Genomic DNA, 14,370 nt, shown 5'->3' with positions numbered 1-14,370 from the left:
ATCCGGGTTCGACTCCCGGCCGAGGCAATATTTTTCGCAATAAGTTTATTACAGTTTTTTAAGATTTGGGAGAATTTGGGGGGATTATTTGTTTCAGATTGATTGTGTGAATCCGATAAATTCATCGGCTCTCAATTTATTTTCTGAAATATTAATTCAATTTAATTGAATGTATATTAGACAGTAGTTCAACATCTTAACACTCGACCGAAAAGGCGCTTTGTATTTAAAGTCTTAATATTTATATAGACGGTCTTGTTTCCAATCATATAATTTTATTGTATTTTTAATATTTTTAAAATTTGAAGATAATATAATAATTCATCTTTAATTATTGTAGCAAATATGTATCTTTTTTTCGAAAAGTAATTTTTTTATACGAAATTAAATTTAAAACGTGTAGTTAGTAATAAAAAAGTTTGGGAATTCTGAAATAAATTATATTTATTAATGTGAAAAGACATGTGAAATTTTTCAATGCACAGAGTACGGCAATTAGTATTTAGTCAGATATTGCTGTTGATTTGTTATTCAAGATAATTATTCAACATAATTATTAAATTCTGGTGTACAATATCAAAGATAATATGCGTGTATGCGCATTAACACGCACATTTATATGCACAATGAATAGGAAGAAGGAGATAGAAAGACTTAGAAAGAATACAAATGCAAATGTAAAAAAAGAGCGAAAGTTTATAATTTTATATCTATAATTTCTGTTTTCTTATTTTTGTTTAATTTCTGTTTCTTCTATCCTTGTATCCCTTCCCACACATATTCAGGCCACCCTGTCAGAAGAAGCTAAGGAAGTGTACAACAGTTTGGTGGAGACGCCAACATTGGAAAGTACTGGGGATACGAATCCGTTGCGCATGTTACGTTCCGGATTATCTATAGTAAGGCCTAGAATTCGTGGGAACAAACATGCCACTCTGGGCTACCCAGTGTTATCGCAGTCAGAAGACGTATCTGGTGAGCATGGCTTCCATTTCGAGATGCACCATAGCGGTGCGATGACTTTGCCCAAAATCCGAGCACCTCCATCGCCTCATGCAATTTTATCTCTGCCTCAATCACGCATTCTTGAAAGACATCACTCTATGGAAATAGAGAATAATCAGAATCAGAGTAACATCGATGAGAACCCAATACCTCTACCGCCTAGAGACCGCTCAAAGACACTTCAGCCCAAATCTAGTTTACCACGACATCAAAGGAAGCATCCTTTGATCATACCTGGAGGTGGTGTCACAAGAACGCTAGCCAAGATGGCAATAACCATGCCATCCGTAGAAGATCAAGTGGACGGACATTTCATGTTACAGAATTTTGATATGGCAATCGGTGAGACTTTGCTACAGGACAACTATCTTTCAGAAGCTTCTGTTAATAGGTAAGATTCTCTACGAACTACTATAAGTTTTTATCTTTATTTTAAAAAACATTAAATGGAAAAAGAATTAGTTTAATATTCGAACAATCAAATTATAAAAAGACAAAGAAGCCACGCTTGATGTTCGTGCTGTAAACAATATTTATATGTTTATAATGGAATAACAATTATGCAACATACATACAATAGACGTTTCGACCTTTTTATATTAGGTCCACTTCAGTGTAATAAAACTTAACAACGCAACTATTTTACATTTTAAATTCTTGTTAAGATTGAGATCGTAATGAGAGTCCTATGCTTTGCACATTTACAAATGTCAAATTGAATTAATCCATAATCTCTTGTGGAGAACTTACAAAGAGAGGCTACACTCTTCTCTTCACCGATTTTGATCAAACTTGCAGCGATGTTAGAGAAGCCTATCAAATAAATACTTGTAAAGCCATTCCCGCTAATGAGTCTTAGAAGCCGCGTAATAGAATTTAAAAATATAGTAAAAATCTGGAAACAGTCTAATATCTCGGAAAATATGCATTTTTTTGAAAGAGATATTTTAGACAAAAATGGTAGTTTAATAAGGTGTATTTATTGGTTTCATCTTGAGTGGCATTGCCAAGTCAAGGTTAACGATGCTTTCCAAGATCAAACCAATAAAAGCCAATAAATACATCTTATTAAACTCTACCATTTTTATCTAAGGCATTTTTCTAAAAAATATATACTTTCCGAGATCTTAGACTGTTTTCAGATTTTTTGGCATATTTTTAAATGCTCATTACTCGGCTTCTAAAGCCCATTAGCGGGAACGATTTTATAGGTATTTATTTCGTAGGCTCCTCTAACATTACTGCAAGTTTGATCAAAATCGGTGAAAAGCAGAGCGTAGCCTCTCCTTGTTAGTGTATGTCAATGTAGTAATAGCATGAAGTTTAAATTTATGTTACCCTCTCTTGAACATTCTTTTATCACACTGAAATGAACCTGATGTCAAAAGGTCGAATCATCTGTTGTATGTATTGTATGTTTGCATAATTGTTATTTTATTATAAACATATAAATATTGTACAGCACGAACATCAATCGTGTCTTCTTTGCCTTTTTATAATTTGATTGTTTGAATTTTATTTGGTGAAGCCTAATACATTGTTTAATTTTAAATTTAGTTGAATATATTTAATATTTTAAGCATGGAGAATGTGACATAATTTGTAATATGAAATTGATTATTAAAGATTACAAGTGCGAATGATTCTTAATATTCTTATCTTCTATATGATATTTATTATTCATCTTCATTTGAATTTTTGGTGAATGTTTGGGTGAATGTTAGAGGATACTCCTTCGATGACCTCGACATTGACATATGAAGATCATGACCCTGAGTGATCTCCAACAGGTTCAGCCGACGTTCGTTATTCATTCAAAAGTTATTAACAATCATAATTCGTAATTATTTCTCCGCTTTGCATGGAAAATCGGATGATTCTAGTAGGGGGGGGGGAGATATGGGGTAAACTAGGGAAGTATGACTTTCCACGCGAAGTGAGGTTTACCCCACCTTCCCTCCCTGTTATAGCAGCATTCGGATTTCCACGCGAAGCGGGGTCCACTCCAGTGGCGGATACAAGGGGGGGGGGGGCAGAGAGGTCGGTCGCCCAGAGTTGACTAAAAAAAGATAGTTGACAGAAAGATAGAAAAAAATAGGAAGTTAGAATTTATTATATAACAAAATTTGTTTTCAAATAACATTTCATGTTATGTTAATGTATGTAAAATAGTAATAATAAATAAATTTCAAGGCTATAATGAAAGTCAGTGCGGAAAAAAATTTATTTATTATTATTATTTTAAATATAAAGAGTCCGTTTTAATCATAATATTCTTTAATGTATATACACTGCTCAAAAAAATTATGACATAGGAAAATTATGGGTAAAAGTTGGTCAACTTCGATTGACGATAACTTTGCAAAAAATTATCGTAAGATAATAGTTTTTTTTTTTAATTAAAGCTTGAAATCTCTGCTTTAAGACGCTATGGCCAGATTTTAAGTTTAATGAACCCGTGCCACTGTTAACTCTCAAAATATGAGAGTGTGTTTGTCATATTGAGAATTACAAAGTTTGACAGAATACATGGACTTTGTAAAATTTTTTGGAGGAATGCTATTTGGAGGAATGCCAGTTGGAGGAATGCAGCGGCGTAAAGTTCGAACTTTCCCCTTTAATTTAAAAAGAAAAAGAGTTGCTGTGATTTTTTTTTTTACAAAATTATAATACTTTAATGTCATTCTGGAGTTGACTAGATAATGGATCATAGATTAAGAGATTTGGCAAGACAACTTGCCAATCTTAGAGACTTATCGCAAGCTCTACAACGCGGAAATAACACACGTTACTGAAATTTACACACAGAAACACAATGCACAAAATCTACACACACACACACACACACACACAAAGAAACACGATGTGCAAAATCCAGCAACCTTGTCGTGATGCATATCTGGTAATGCAGGTAATGTCTGTAGTATATTCTGTCAAAAAAGTACCGGGAATTGATCAATAAAACACAAAATAGTTATTATTCATTCAAATTTATTGTATCGCCTTCAAAGTAGGCTCCTTTCGAAATAATACATTTATGCCAACGAATAATCCAATCATCAAAACATTTTTTAAACGCATTTTCCGAAATCGACTTCAGTTCTCGACGCGAATTCTCTTTTATGTCTTCTATCGACTGAAAACGAGTGCCCCGAAGTGGTAATTTGAGTTTTGGAAAGAGAAAAAAGTCAGCCGGAGCCATATCTGGTGAATACGGTGGTTGTTCGATGATATTTGTTGAGTTTTTGGTCAGAAATTCGTTCACAATGATAGCCTTGTGAGATGGTGCATTATCATGGTGCAAAATCCATGAGTTTGTTTTCCACAAATCTGGCCTTTTTCGACGAATTTGCTCTCTCAAACACCGCATAACGCCCAGATAATATTCTTTATTTACCGTCTGACCTTCTGGCAAAAACTCCGAGTGCACAACACCGCGACAATCAAAGAAAACAGTTAACATCACTTTGACTTTTGATCGACTTTGACGTGGTTTTTTCGGTTTTGGCTCAGTTGGAAGGCGCCATTCCGAAGCTTGTTGACTGGTTTGCATATCAAACTCGTAAACCCATGTCTCATCACCAGTTATAATGCGTTTTATGAATGTGGGGTCGGAATTAACTCGTTCTAACATGTCTTCAGCGACCTTTACGCGATTGAGTTTTTGAAGAAAATTGAGGTCTTTCGGAACTAGTCGAGCGGCAACGCGTTCCATGCCCAAACAATCGCGTAAAATGGTACGAATTGATTCGTGAGACACCGTAAGTTCAGCGGCTATCTCTCTCAAACTGAAATGACGATTTTCAATCACCATTTCCTTCACTTTATCGATGTTAACTTCAGTTGAAGACGTTGATGGCCGACCAGAGCGAGGCAAATCTTTCACCACATCTCGACCGCTTTTCAATGCACTGTACCATTCATATGCACGTGTTTTTGATAAAGTCGATTCACCGTAAGCCTTCTGTAACATCTTCAGCGATTCGGCACACGAAATTCTATTTGCAATACAAAATTTGAGACAAATTCTTTGTTCGATCTTTTCATTCATTGTAAAAATCGCAAAACACACTTGAGATGAACTGATAAAATCGAGCACGATAATCACATTAAATGACAGATGGCACTCCAGCTCCGCGTCAGTATAGAGGACAGTTATGCCAACTTAGCGACAAAAAGAATTTTGACAATTCCTTTAAGCGGGCTTTTTAAATGATCAATTCCCGGTACTTTTTTGACAGAATGTATATCAAAAATGCAAGGATAACTTTAAAGTGATATAAAAAATTTTGTGAAAAAAAATCGCAATAATTCGTTTTTTCTTTTAAATTAAAGGGAAAAGTTTGAACTTTACGTTGTTGCAAATGACATTTCTCCAAAAAATTTTACAAAATCCGTATATTCCATCAAACTTTGCAATTTTTATGACAAACACACCCTTATATTTGGAGAGTAGTAGGGGTGTATTAAATTTGAAATATGGCCATAACATTTTAAAATAAAGATTTGATGCTTTAATTAAAAAACAAACATTATGCTACGATAATTTTTTGCAAAGTTATTGTTAATCAAAAGTTGTTAATTTTTGTTCACAATTTTTCTATGCCTGTGTTAGCATAACAACCGCTAGTCTCGGGGAAGGAAAACTAGTTGCAGTAGTGATCCCCGGGGTGGGTGGGTCCCAATCACCACGACACAGCGCGTCGTCGGGTTGCGGATAGAGGAAAAGCCTCGCTATCTCGGTTGAGGATAGAGGCTAGCTGCGAATAAATTGAATAAGCAGTCGCGGACGCCGATTGGAATGGTCCTCCTGTTTGGGGGTTGGGCGTGGGTTTGATAGGCTCACACCGTGTGTGAAACGACTTTATCTTGAAACAACCAAAACTCGCCATGGATTCTTCTGGGATAAAATTTTCCGGAGGTATACTAGTCCCCCGTTCGGATCTCCGGGTGGGGACTACCTCGGGGAACTCATGTCGTATAAAGTCAAAACGCGGGAGAGACTTCAAAGTGGGTACGTGGAACGTCCGAAGTCTTTACAGACCTGGGGCGTTTCAATCGATGGTCGGGGAGGTCGAAAGGTACGGGGTAGAAGTTGTCGCGTTGCAAGAAACAAGATGGGCCGGGGAGGGTTCGCTTAATGCGGGTTCGTACACGCTTCACTATGGAGGGTCGGAGATCCATAGTCTTGGCATCGGTTTTATGATTAATAGGAAAATCTTATCCGCGGTAAAAGACATTAAATTTATAAACGAAAGATTAGGATTGCTCGTTGTGCAGGGCCGATGGTACAAGATCGCGATAATCAACGTACACGCGCCGACGGAAGATAAAGATGGCGAAATTAAAGACGGGTTCTACGAAGAACTCGAACACCTCGTGGATCAATTACCGAACGATTACATGAAAATAGTCGTGGGAGATTTTAACGCGAAAATCGGTAAAGAGGACATTTTTAGACCAACGATCGGGCTCGAAAGTTTGCACGAGGAAAGTAACGATAACGGAGTGAGGGTAATTAACTTTGCGACCGGCAAAAATCTTATCGTCAAAAGCACGTATTTTAAACACAAAAATATCCATAAACAAACTTGGATTTCCCCGGATGGAGGCACGCGTAACCAAATTGATCACGTTCTTGCAGATAAACGGCGTCACACGAACGTACTCGATGTCAGGTCTTATAGGGGGGCGGATTGCGACTCGGATCACCTCTTTGTAATTGCCAAAATCAGGGAACGTCTTTCGCTAAACAAAACTAACGGGCAGTTGTTTGGAACTAAACGTCTAAATGTACAAGGTTTGATCGAGGGAGAAAACGGAATAAAATACGCGGTCGAAGTAACGAATAGACTCGCGGCTTCAAAGGAAATAGATGAATCGGATGATAACACGGTTGATAAACACTGGGAAAACGTACGAGACGCGATAGTAAAATCGGCGGAGGCCACGGTTGGTTTTTGTAAAAGGAACAAAAACAAGCCGTGGTTTGACGAAGAATGCGTAAAAATTGTTAAAGTACGAAACGAAGCGCGCATCACGTGGTTGGCTCAAAATACGAAGGAAACTCGGGATCAGTTTCTTAAGATTAGGCAAGAGGCTCATAATATGTTTAAAATTAAGAAGCGTCAATACTTAAAACGTAAAATTGAAGAAATAGATGAAAATTGTAAAAGCAGTAACGTACGAGGCACGTACATGGGGATAAATAATTTTAGAAAGGGATTCCAAGCTAGGACGGAAATGGTGAAAGATGAGAACGATAATTTAGTTACGGATACAACGGCAGTTTTAAACACATGGAAAAATTATTTTGATCGGTTATTGAATGTCGAATCTGAAAACGACCGGGAAATAGAGAATTTTGAGTATCACACGGCTGAACCTAGGATTAACGAACCGACAATTTCAGAAGTAGAAAGCGCGATTAAAAAATTAAAAAATCACAAAGCACCGGGTAATGACTTGATTCCGGCGGAACTGATTAAATGGGGGGGAAGTAGATTGATAGAAGAAATTCAGAAATTAATTATCTTAATATGGAATAAAGAAGCATTGCCGGAACAATGGAAAGATTCAATTATAATCCCGATTTTCAAAAAGGGGGACAAAATGAGTTGTAATAATTACCGGGGTATCTCACTTTTACCTACATGCTATAAAATTCTGTCGAATATTTTATTAATGAGGCTTGTACCATATGCAGATGAGATAATTGGAGATCATCAATGCGGCTTTAGGAGAAATAGATCGACTGCGGACCAAATCTTTACTATTCGGCAAATCTTGGAGAAAAAATGGGAATTCGACCAATCGGTACATCAACTTTACATTGATTTTAAAAAAGCGTATGATTCGATAAAACGGGAGAAAATGTATGAAATTTTAACTCGGTGGGGGATACCCAAAAAATTGGCTAACTTAGTCCAAGTTTGTTTAAAAGATACCAGAGGTAGAGTAAGAATAGGTAATCAAATGTCGGAAACTTTTAATATTCATAGCGGATTAAAGCAGGGGGATGCATTGTCACCTCTTCTGTTTAATCTAGTATTGGAATATGCTATTAAAGAAATGCAGAAGAGTAATGATGGTTTGCAGTTGAACGGTACAACACAAATATTAACATATGCGGACGATATTGCTTTGTTGGGAGATAATAAAGAAACACTAATAAATAACGCTAAAATTCTATTAGATAAAACGAAAGAACTGGGGCTGCAAATAAACGTTGAAAAAACTAAATATATGGTCACTGATAGAATTCAGAATATTCATAATAACGGAAACCTGGTCGTCTGTGATAAAATTTTTGAACGGGTTAGCAATTTTAAGTATTTAGGATCGATTTTAAACCAAACTAATGAAATAAGAGAAGAGCTCAAGAGAAGAATTAATTTGGGGAATGCGTGCTTCTATTCGGTTAAGAAACTACTCGGTTCGCGGATATTGTCTAGGCGCTTAAAAATTAGAATTTACAGAACGATTATTTTACCGGTAGTCCTTTATGGCAGCGAAGCGTGGTCACTTACATTACAAGACGAGAAAAGATTTAGGGCTTTCGAAAATAAAGTACTTCGAAAAATCATCGGGGCAAAACGCGATGAGGAAACGGGCGAATGGAGAAAATTACACAACGCAGAATTACATCAATTATATAATAGTCCGGATATTATTAATGTCATAAAATCGCGTCGATTAAGATGGGCAGGTCACGCGGCGCGTATGGATGAGAATCGAATTGCATATAAAGTACTAATTGGTAAACCGGATGGGAAAAGACCATTGGGTAGACCAAGACGTAGATGGGAAGAAAATATTAGAATGGACCTTAACGAAATGGGGTACGAGGGTCACAAATGGAGGGGATCTGGCTCAGGCACGGGAACAGTGGCGGGATTTGGTATTTGTGGCAATGAGCTTTCGAGTTCCTAACGCCTAATAATAATAATAATAATTTTTCTATGCCATAATTTTTTTGAACAGTATATAAAAATATATCTGTCTAATAATATGCTAAATACCAGACATGTATAATTTATATTTCATGATCATGATATGATTGGAGGAAAAGTCCTGCGGTATTTTGTTAGTTCAAAGTTATAATATAATATTTTTGTTATAAACAATGATCAAAATTTAAATTAAAAAAAAAGGGTTTTAAAGCTTGAAATTTTTCGATTGAATACTTTTGAATGGTTTTGAATTTATGTGAGTTTTGTAATTTTTATATATAGAAAATTACAGCTGAAAAAAAGGAAAATTTTACTTCGCACTTTGCAGGTCGAGAGATGCTCCTGAGCTAGAGCGTCACGTGAGTGCCCGGCGGCTCGACTGCCGAGCCTCGAGCGATAGTGGGGGTCACTCGCCGGAATTGGCCTGATATGTGCAAATCTTTGCGAGCACTATGATCTATATCATGAAAGTTTGGAGTTTTCCTCACAAAATCGTTTTTTAAAAATGTTTCTATGATTTTTTGTTCTTGAGTTATTCGTAAATTAAGTAAAAAGGAATATTCTCACTTTGATTGCTCATAACTCCATTAAAAATCATCGCACTACAATTATAAAACACAGATTCTTAAAACTGAAACGTTAGTCTAATAATATGATAATTTTTTAAATGTAAAATATATAAAAGTTTGAGTTAAAAATGTGATATTTCTATCCTTATAACTATTGCGCAATGGAAAAAAAAGTAATATCACATTTTTTTAGCTCAAATATATATATACATATATATTCTATTTTTTAATTGGCAATTACACCACTTGATAAACCAACGTTTCAGCTTTAAGAATCTATTTTATTAATTATGGTTCGATGATTTTTAACAGTTGTGAGCAATCAAAATCAGAATGTTCTTTTATTTAATTCGCGTGTAACTTGGTAACAAATAGTCGTCGAAAAAGCATTCCCTAAAGAAACATTTTTTTAAATGAACTTTTAAGAAAAACTTTAATCTTTTACGTCAGATAGTCGAAAATTTTGCAATAAATATATATTCTGTATATAATTTTGAGCTAACAGAATTCCGCAGAACTTTTTCTTCAATTTAATAGTAATAATAGTAATAATAATAATAATAATAATATTAAATATAATAAATCAAGAAAGTAATAAAAATATAATAATTAAAAAATATTAAAAATAACATCAATAATAAATAATTTATATTTCGTTATATCGCCCCTCTTCCCCCTCTCTGAATTTGCCCTTGTTTCCCCCGTCCAGGGCAGTGTTGTTAGATAAGACGAGTTTTTAGTGCATGCGCGACAGTGAAACAGTGAATACAATAGTGTAACAAAAATGGACATATAAATCTTAACAGGTTCGGTATATAAACAGGTTAGTTTATATTATATAAACATAAAATTGAGTTGATACTGACAGATTATGTAAGATTGTAAAAATGCTGATACACTGTCAATATTACTGATTTAATATTAGTGATCAATGTTATTCGTTGTGTAAGGATTGTATTACGGGGATGCTATTGAAGTACATTCAACGCGCATACACTAAAAATTTGTCCCGTCTAACAACATTGGCCCACGGCGTACGACTTGCCACGCGAATCTAGGTCCACCCATTCCACCCCCACCCCCCCCCCCTCTGCCTAGAGACATGAGACACGAAGCAAGATTTACTCTACTTCTCTTTCTGGGACTTAGCGACTTTTCATGGGAATGGCCGTCACTTCTCGTAGAAAGTAATACGCTCCATAGGCAAGAAGAGAAAAATGGGATAGACCTTGCGTGCGTTCCGTTTAACGTTCGCAACACTCGCGAGTATCATTCATCTATATCGTTTTCAAATATTAAACAAGAATGAAATGATACTCGCAAACATTGCGAATGTTAAGTGGAACGTGCCTCTTGCTTCTTGTGTGAAAAGTCATTACATAAGCAGGAAAAGGTGGGATAATCCTGAATATATATTGCAGTAGTAAGACGTTATTTAAAAAAAATTTTTATGTTAGTAACTTTTTAACGCAAATAATGAGCGACATCTAAAATCTGTTAGAGACTATTACAGTCATAACCTTGACAAAATATATTAAGATTAAGGTTATCGAAGGAGCATTCCCTGAAGTGAATATTTACCGAATTTTTTATTTAACACTTATTAAAATTAAATTTTTCTTTTCCTTGTAATCATTACGTATTTAATATAAAAAAGTAAAAACGGACAATTACGAATTGTGACTGAATGTGATATTTTCAAATTATATACACATTATTTTATCAATTTTTTATCTGAATTGTAATCTTCTCTAGGATATGAAATTTATGTATCTGTAACCTGTTGTTCTGTGTGTTCCTGACGTTTTAATCCCATAAAAACCATCAAGCGTGCCAACTAGCTATGGGAAAATACTTATTTGTATAATATAATTGGAAATTTACCACTGGAATCTACGTAGCAATTAATGCGATGAAATTACAATTGATTTGTTTTTTTACGCTGAAGATAGTTAGAATGTAGCCGAAACGTGCGTGAAAAGAAATATAATTTTTTTAGATGTTAAGGTCTGTTAATTATTTAATCGCAATACTTACCACACCGATTCCAAGTTGCCCGTTTTTTATTTTTTTATTTAATTGTGTTGACTTATGGAATCTTTTTTTTTTAATCCTAATATTTACTTTTCCAACGTAAATTTTTGTTTTTATTTTTATTATTTTTGTATGTTTCTTTTTATATCAATTGTCTGCGAATTTTTACACTTAGGGATAATTGCCTGAACGAATGTAATCATTTCCCGTAATTTTTGTAGATGCTATAGAATTCATTTTTCAAATATTATATTTTTGCAATAATGTGAATCCAGATATGGTGAACGTTAAATATATCATATTATCCTTTTTTTCATTAATTGTTAAAAAAAAGTTAACCTGACCTTAATGTTCACTGTATCTGGATAAACAGTATTGCAAACTCTCCCTATTATCACATCACAATTTTGAGAAAAATAACGTCAAAGAAACAATTTTTGGAATTTTTATGACGCACCGGCAGCAGTTTATTTGCAACTTCGTTAACACCCGAACACGAAAAAGTAGCAACTTTTAGTTCTAGAACACATTTTATAATTTTGTTTTTGTGATTGTGACCATAGTTACGACTGATGGCACAACTTCGTCGCGTTTTTTACTACTAGCGTTATTCTATAGCCACTCATCCTACCTTGATCTGAAAATCGAAAAATATGCATCAAATCGTCGTGAAATTTCTCTAATTCAAGTTAAGTACCAGGCACCAGTGAGCATGCCACTCTTCTGTACTTTTCTTAATTATTTCGGTAATTATTCTGGACACCTCTCAATTACGACGATAGCTAACTGCTCAGCCTCGAAATGGGCAGAGATAGTGGGTTACTCGAAGCGGGAATAAATCGGAAGGCGAGAGAGAGAAATATATAATAGAATTATACATCAATTAATGATAGAAGAATAACAATAGTATATTTAATGCTGTAGCGGTATCCTAGATGAAGAATTACCTACGTCAAATATCCTTAGGCGATAACAAATGATGATTCGTACTTCTGATTGTAGTATGAACTCAATGAAATTAGAAATTATTGCATCGCGTAACACAAAAGAATGCTAATAACATACAAGACATACAAGGACATACAAGCATTACAGGAATCATTACAAATTCGTCAATTGAACAAATAATATAGTATGTCGAGACCTCTCTATGAAATCTCGTATAAATAACCTTCATTGCTTTATACAGAATTATCCGGTGACCCGAGTGGTTCTGTCGAAGCAGAGAGAAATAAAGTCGATTTGAAACTGCTACTTATCCTATAAGATGGCGATCTAACGCACAATTACGCACAAAACAAAACACAGTTGTGGCAAGGTGAGCATTATGCGAAATTATTGTACAATGCAGTAATCGGAGCGATTCGAATGAATGGCACGAGGTACTGTGCCGTTCACTCAGACTTTACTCGCGGCAGCTCCATATATGAGTGCTCGCAAAGATTTGCACATTTCGGGCCGATTTCGGCGCGCTATCCCCACTATCGCTCGAGGCTCGGCAGCCGAGCTGGGCACTCACGTGATGCTCTGGCTCAGGAGCGTCTCTGTAGCTTAAACGTGCATACCTTACGTTATTAAAGAATATTTTTCTTGCAAAATAATTTTTATTTTCTTAAAAAAAATTAAATACTAAATTTTCTAAAACATTTTGTTATAATAATTCTTGCCAATCAGAAACTATTCAATAATTGTTATAAATTTACATCGAGAAATTTCTAGAATAACTAACATGTTTTGTCATAATAATTCTGCCTGAATTTCTGGTAGGCAAGAATTATCATGACAAAATGTTTTAGAAAATTTAGTATTTGATTTTTTTAAGAAAATAATTATTTTGCAAGAAAAATATTTTTTAATAACGTAAGAAACAACTTCCGCATGTTTAAGCTACAGAAACGCTTCTGAGCCAGAGCGTCATGTGAGCGTTTAGCGGCTCGGTCGCTGAGCCTCGAGCAGTAATGGGAATCGCTCGCCGGAATCGGTCCAAAACGTGCAAATCTTTGCACTGCTATATATGTACGGGCCATAGCGTTTCAGCTCGAATATAGCACGTGCGATTCATGTGATCTTGCAGTATTGGAGATACTGCTCGACAGCTATACAACAACTTAACGCTTGTCTTACCGGTAATTCTTTCTTTTCGGTTCCTCCGATAACTATCCGGCAATTTAGCTCTCTCTCTCTCTCTCTCTCCCCCTCTCTCCTCCCTCTCCTCCTCCCTCCCTCCCTCCCTCTCCCTCTTCTTCTCCCCTCAAACGTTATCGTATTCAAACGTTTCGATTCACTTTGGAATCATTCTCAGCTAATATATTATAGATCGGGAAATGATTCACATCCCTCGCATAGTACAAATAAAATACAAAGAGCATTCAGCCACGCGCAAGATGTTTTTTGCGAATATCATATATTTAAAATTCTTACGTTAAAAATACAAATTATAGACATTTCGGCCTATATCAGGCCATCTTCAGTATACAATAAAAATAATATAAAAGTAGTTCGCAGTCATAAGATTAAAAGAGTTGAAATAAAAAAAAAATCAATGATTCTTAGTTATAAGATTAAAAGAATAAATTAACAATAAATTTTAGTTCTATTACAATCTACGCTTGTGTATGTTGTGGAAAAATTCTTGCTCCTATTCGTCTTAATAAAAGATTTTTGTATTGAAACGTTGTAAGAAACACCAGATTTCCAGATTCTAATAAGAGTAAAGATTCCAAATTTGAAAATAGCAAAAACCGTTTCCTTTTTACGTAGGCTGCTGGAAAAGTTTCTGCAAACAATATGAAAAAACCCATATAAAATTT

General features: G+C 35.1%; 2 protein-coding genes across 5 annotated transcripts in view; one reads left to right on the top strand and one right to left on the bottom strand.

The window, feature by feature from the left end:
• The window catches only part of LOC108751575 (tyrosine-protein kinase PR2), a 350,659-nt gene that overhangs the window by 293,213 nt on the left and 43,076 nt on the right, over nt 1-14,370 (top strand). For all 4 annotated transcript variants that reach the window (XM_018491812.1, XM_018491815.1, XM_018491813.1 and 1 more), the window contains one exon: nt 786-1,396. In XM_018491812.1, coding sequence (XP_018347314.1) covers nt 786-1,396 — 611 coding nt within the window. The remainder of the gene's footprint in view (nt 1-785; nt 1,397-14,370) is intronic.
• On the bottom strand, nt 4,011-5,226 carry LOC108751576 (putative uncharacterized protein FLJ37770). The gene is made up of 2 exons (XM_018491817.1): nt 4,750-5,226; nt 4,011-4,354 (listed from the first exon to the last, which is right to left on the bottom strand). Exons 1-2 carry the CDS (start codon nt 5,054-5,056, stop codon nt 4,299-4,301), a joined length of 363 nt encoding a protein of 120 aa, XP_018347319.1. The 5' UTR covers nt 5,057-5,226; the 3' UTR covers nt 4,011-4,298.

This window comes from Trachymyrmex septentrionalis, unplaced genomic scaffold (assembly GCF_001594115.1).
Source record: "Trachymyrmex septentrionalis isolate Tsep2-gDNA-1 unplaced genomic scaffold, Tsep1.0 scaffold5, whole genome shotgun sequence".
NCBI classification, from domain to species: domain Eukaryota; kingdom Metazoa; phylum Arthropoda; class Insecta; order Hymenoptera; family Formicidae; genus Trachymyrmex; species Trachymyrmex septentrionalis.
The sequence above is the reverse complement of the archived record's forward strand: the minus strand, read 5'-3'. Positions and strand labels throughout refer to the sequence as shown.

Excerpts from the sequence above, each read along its gene's own strand:
- LOC108751576 (XM_018491817.1), bottom strand. The coding sequence starts at position 5,056 with ATGAATGAAAAGATCGAACAAAGAATTTGTCTCAAATTTTGTATTGCA. Across the intron at positions 4,355-4,749 it reads TACGGTGTCTCACGAATCAA|ATTCGTCGAAAAAGGCCAGA; the intron begins TTCGTACCATTT and ends TTGAGAGAGCAA.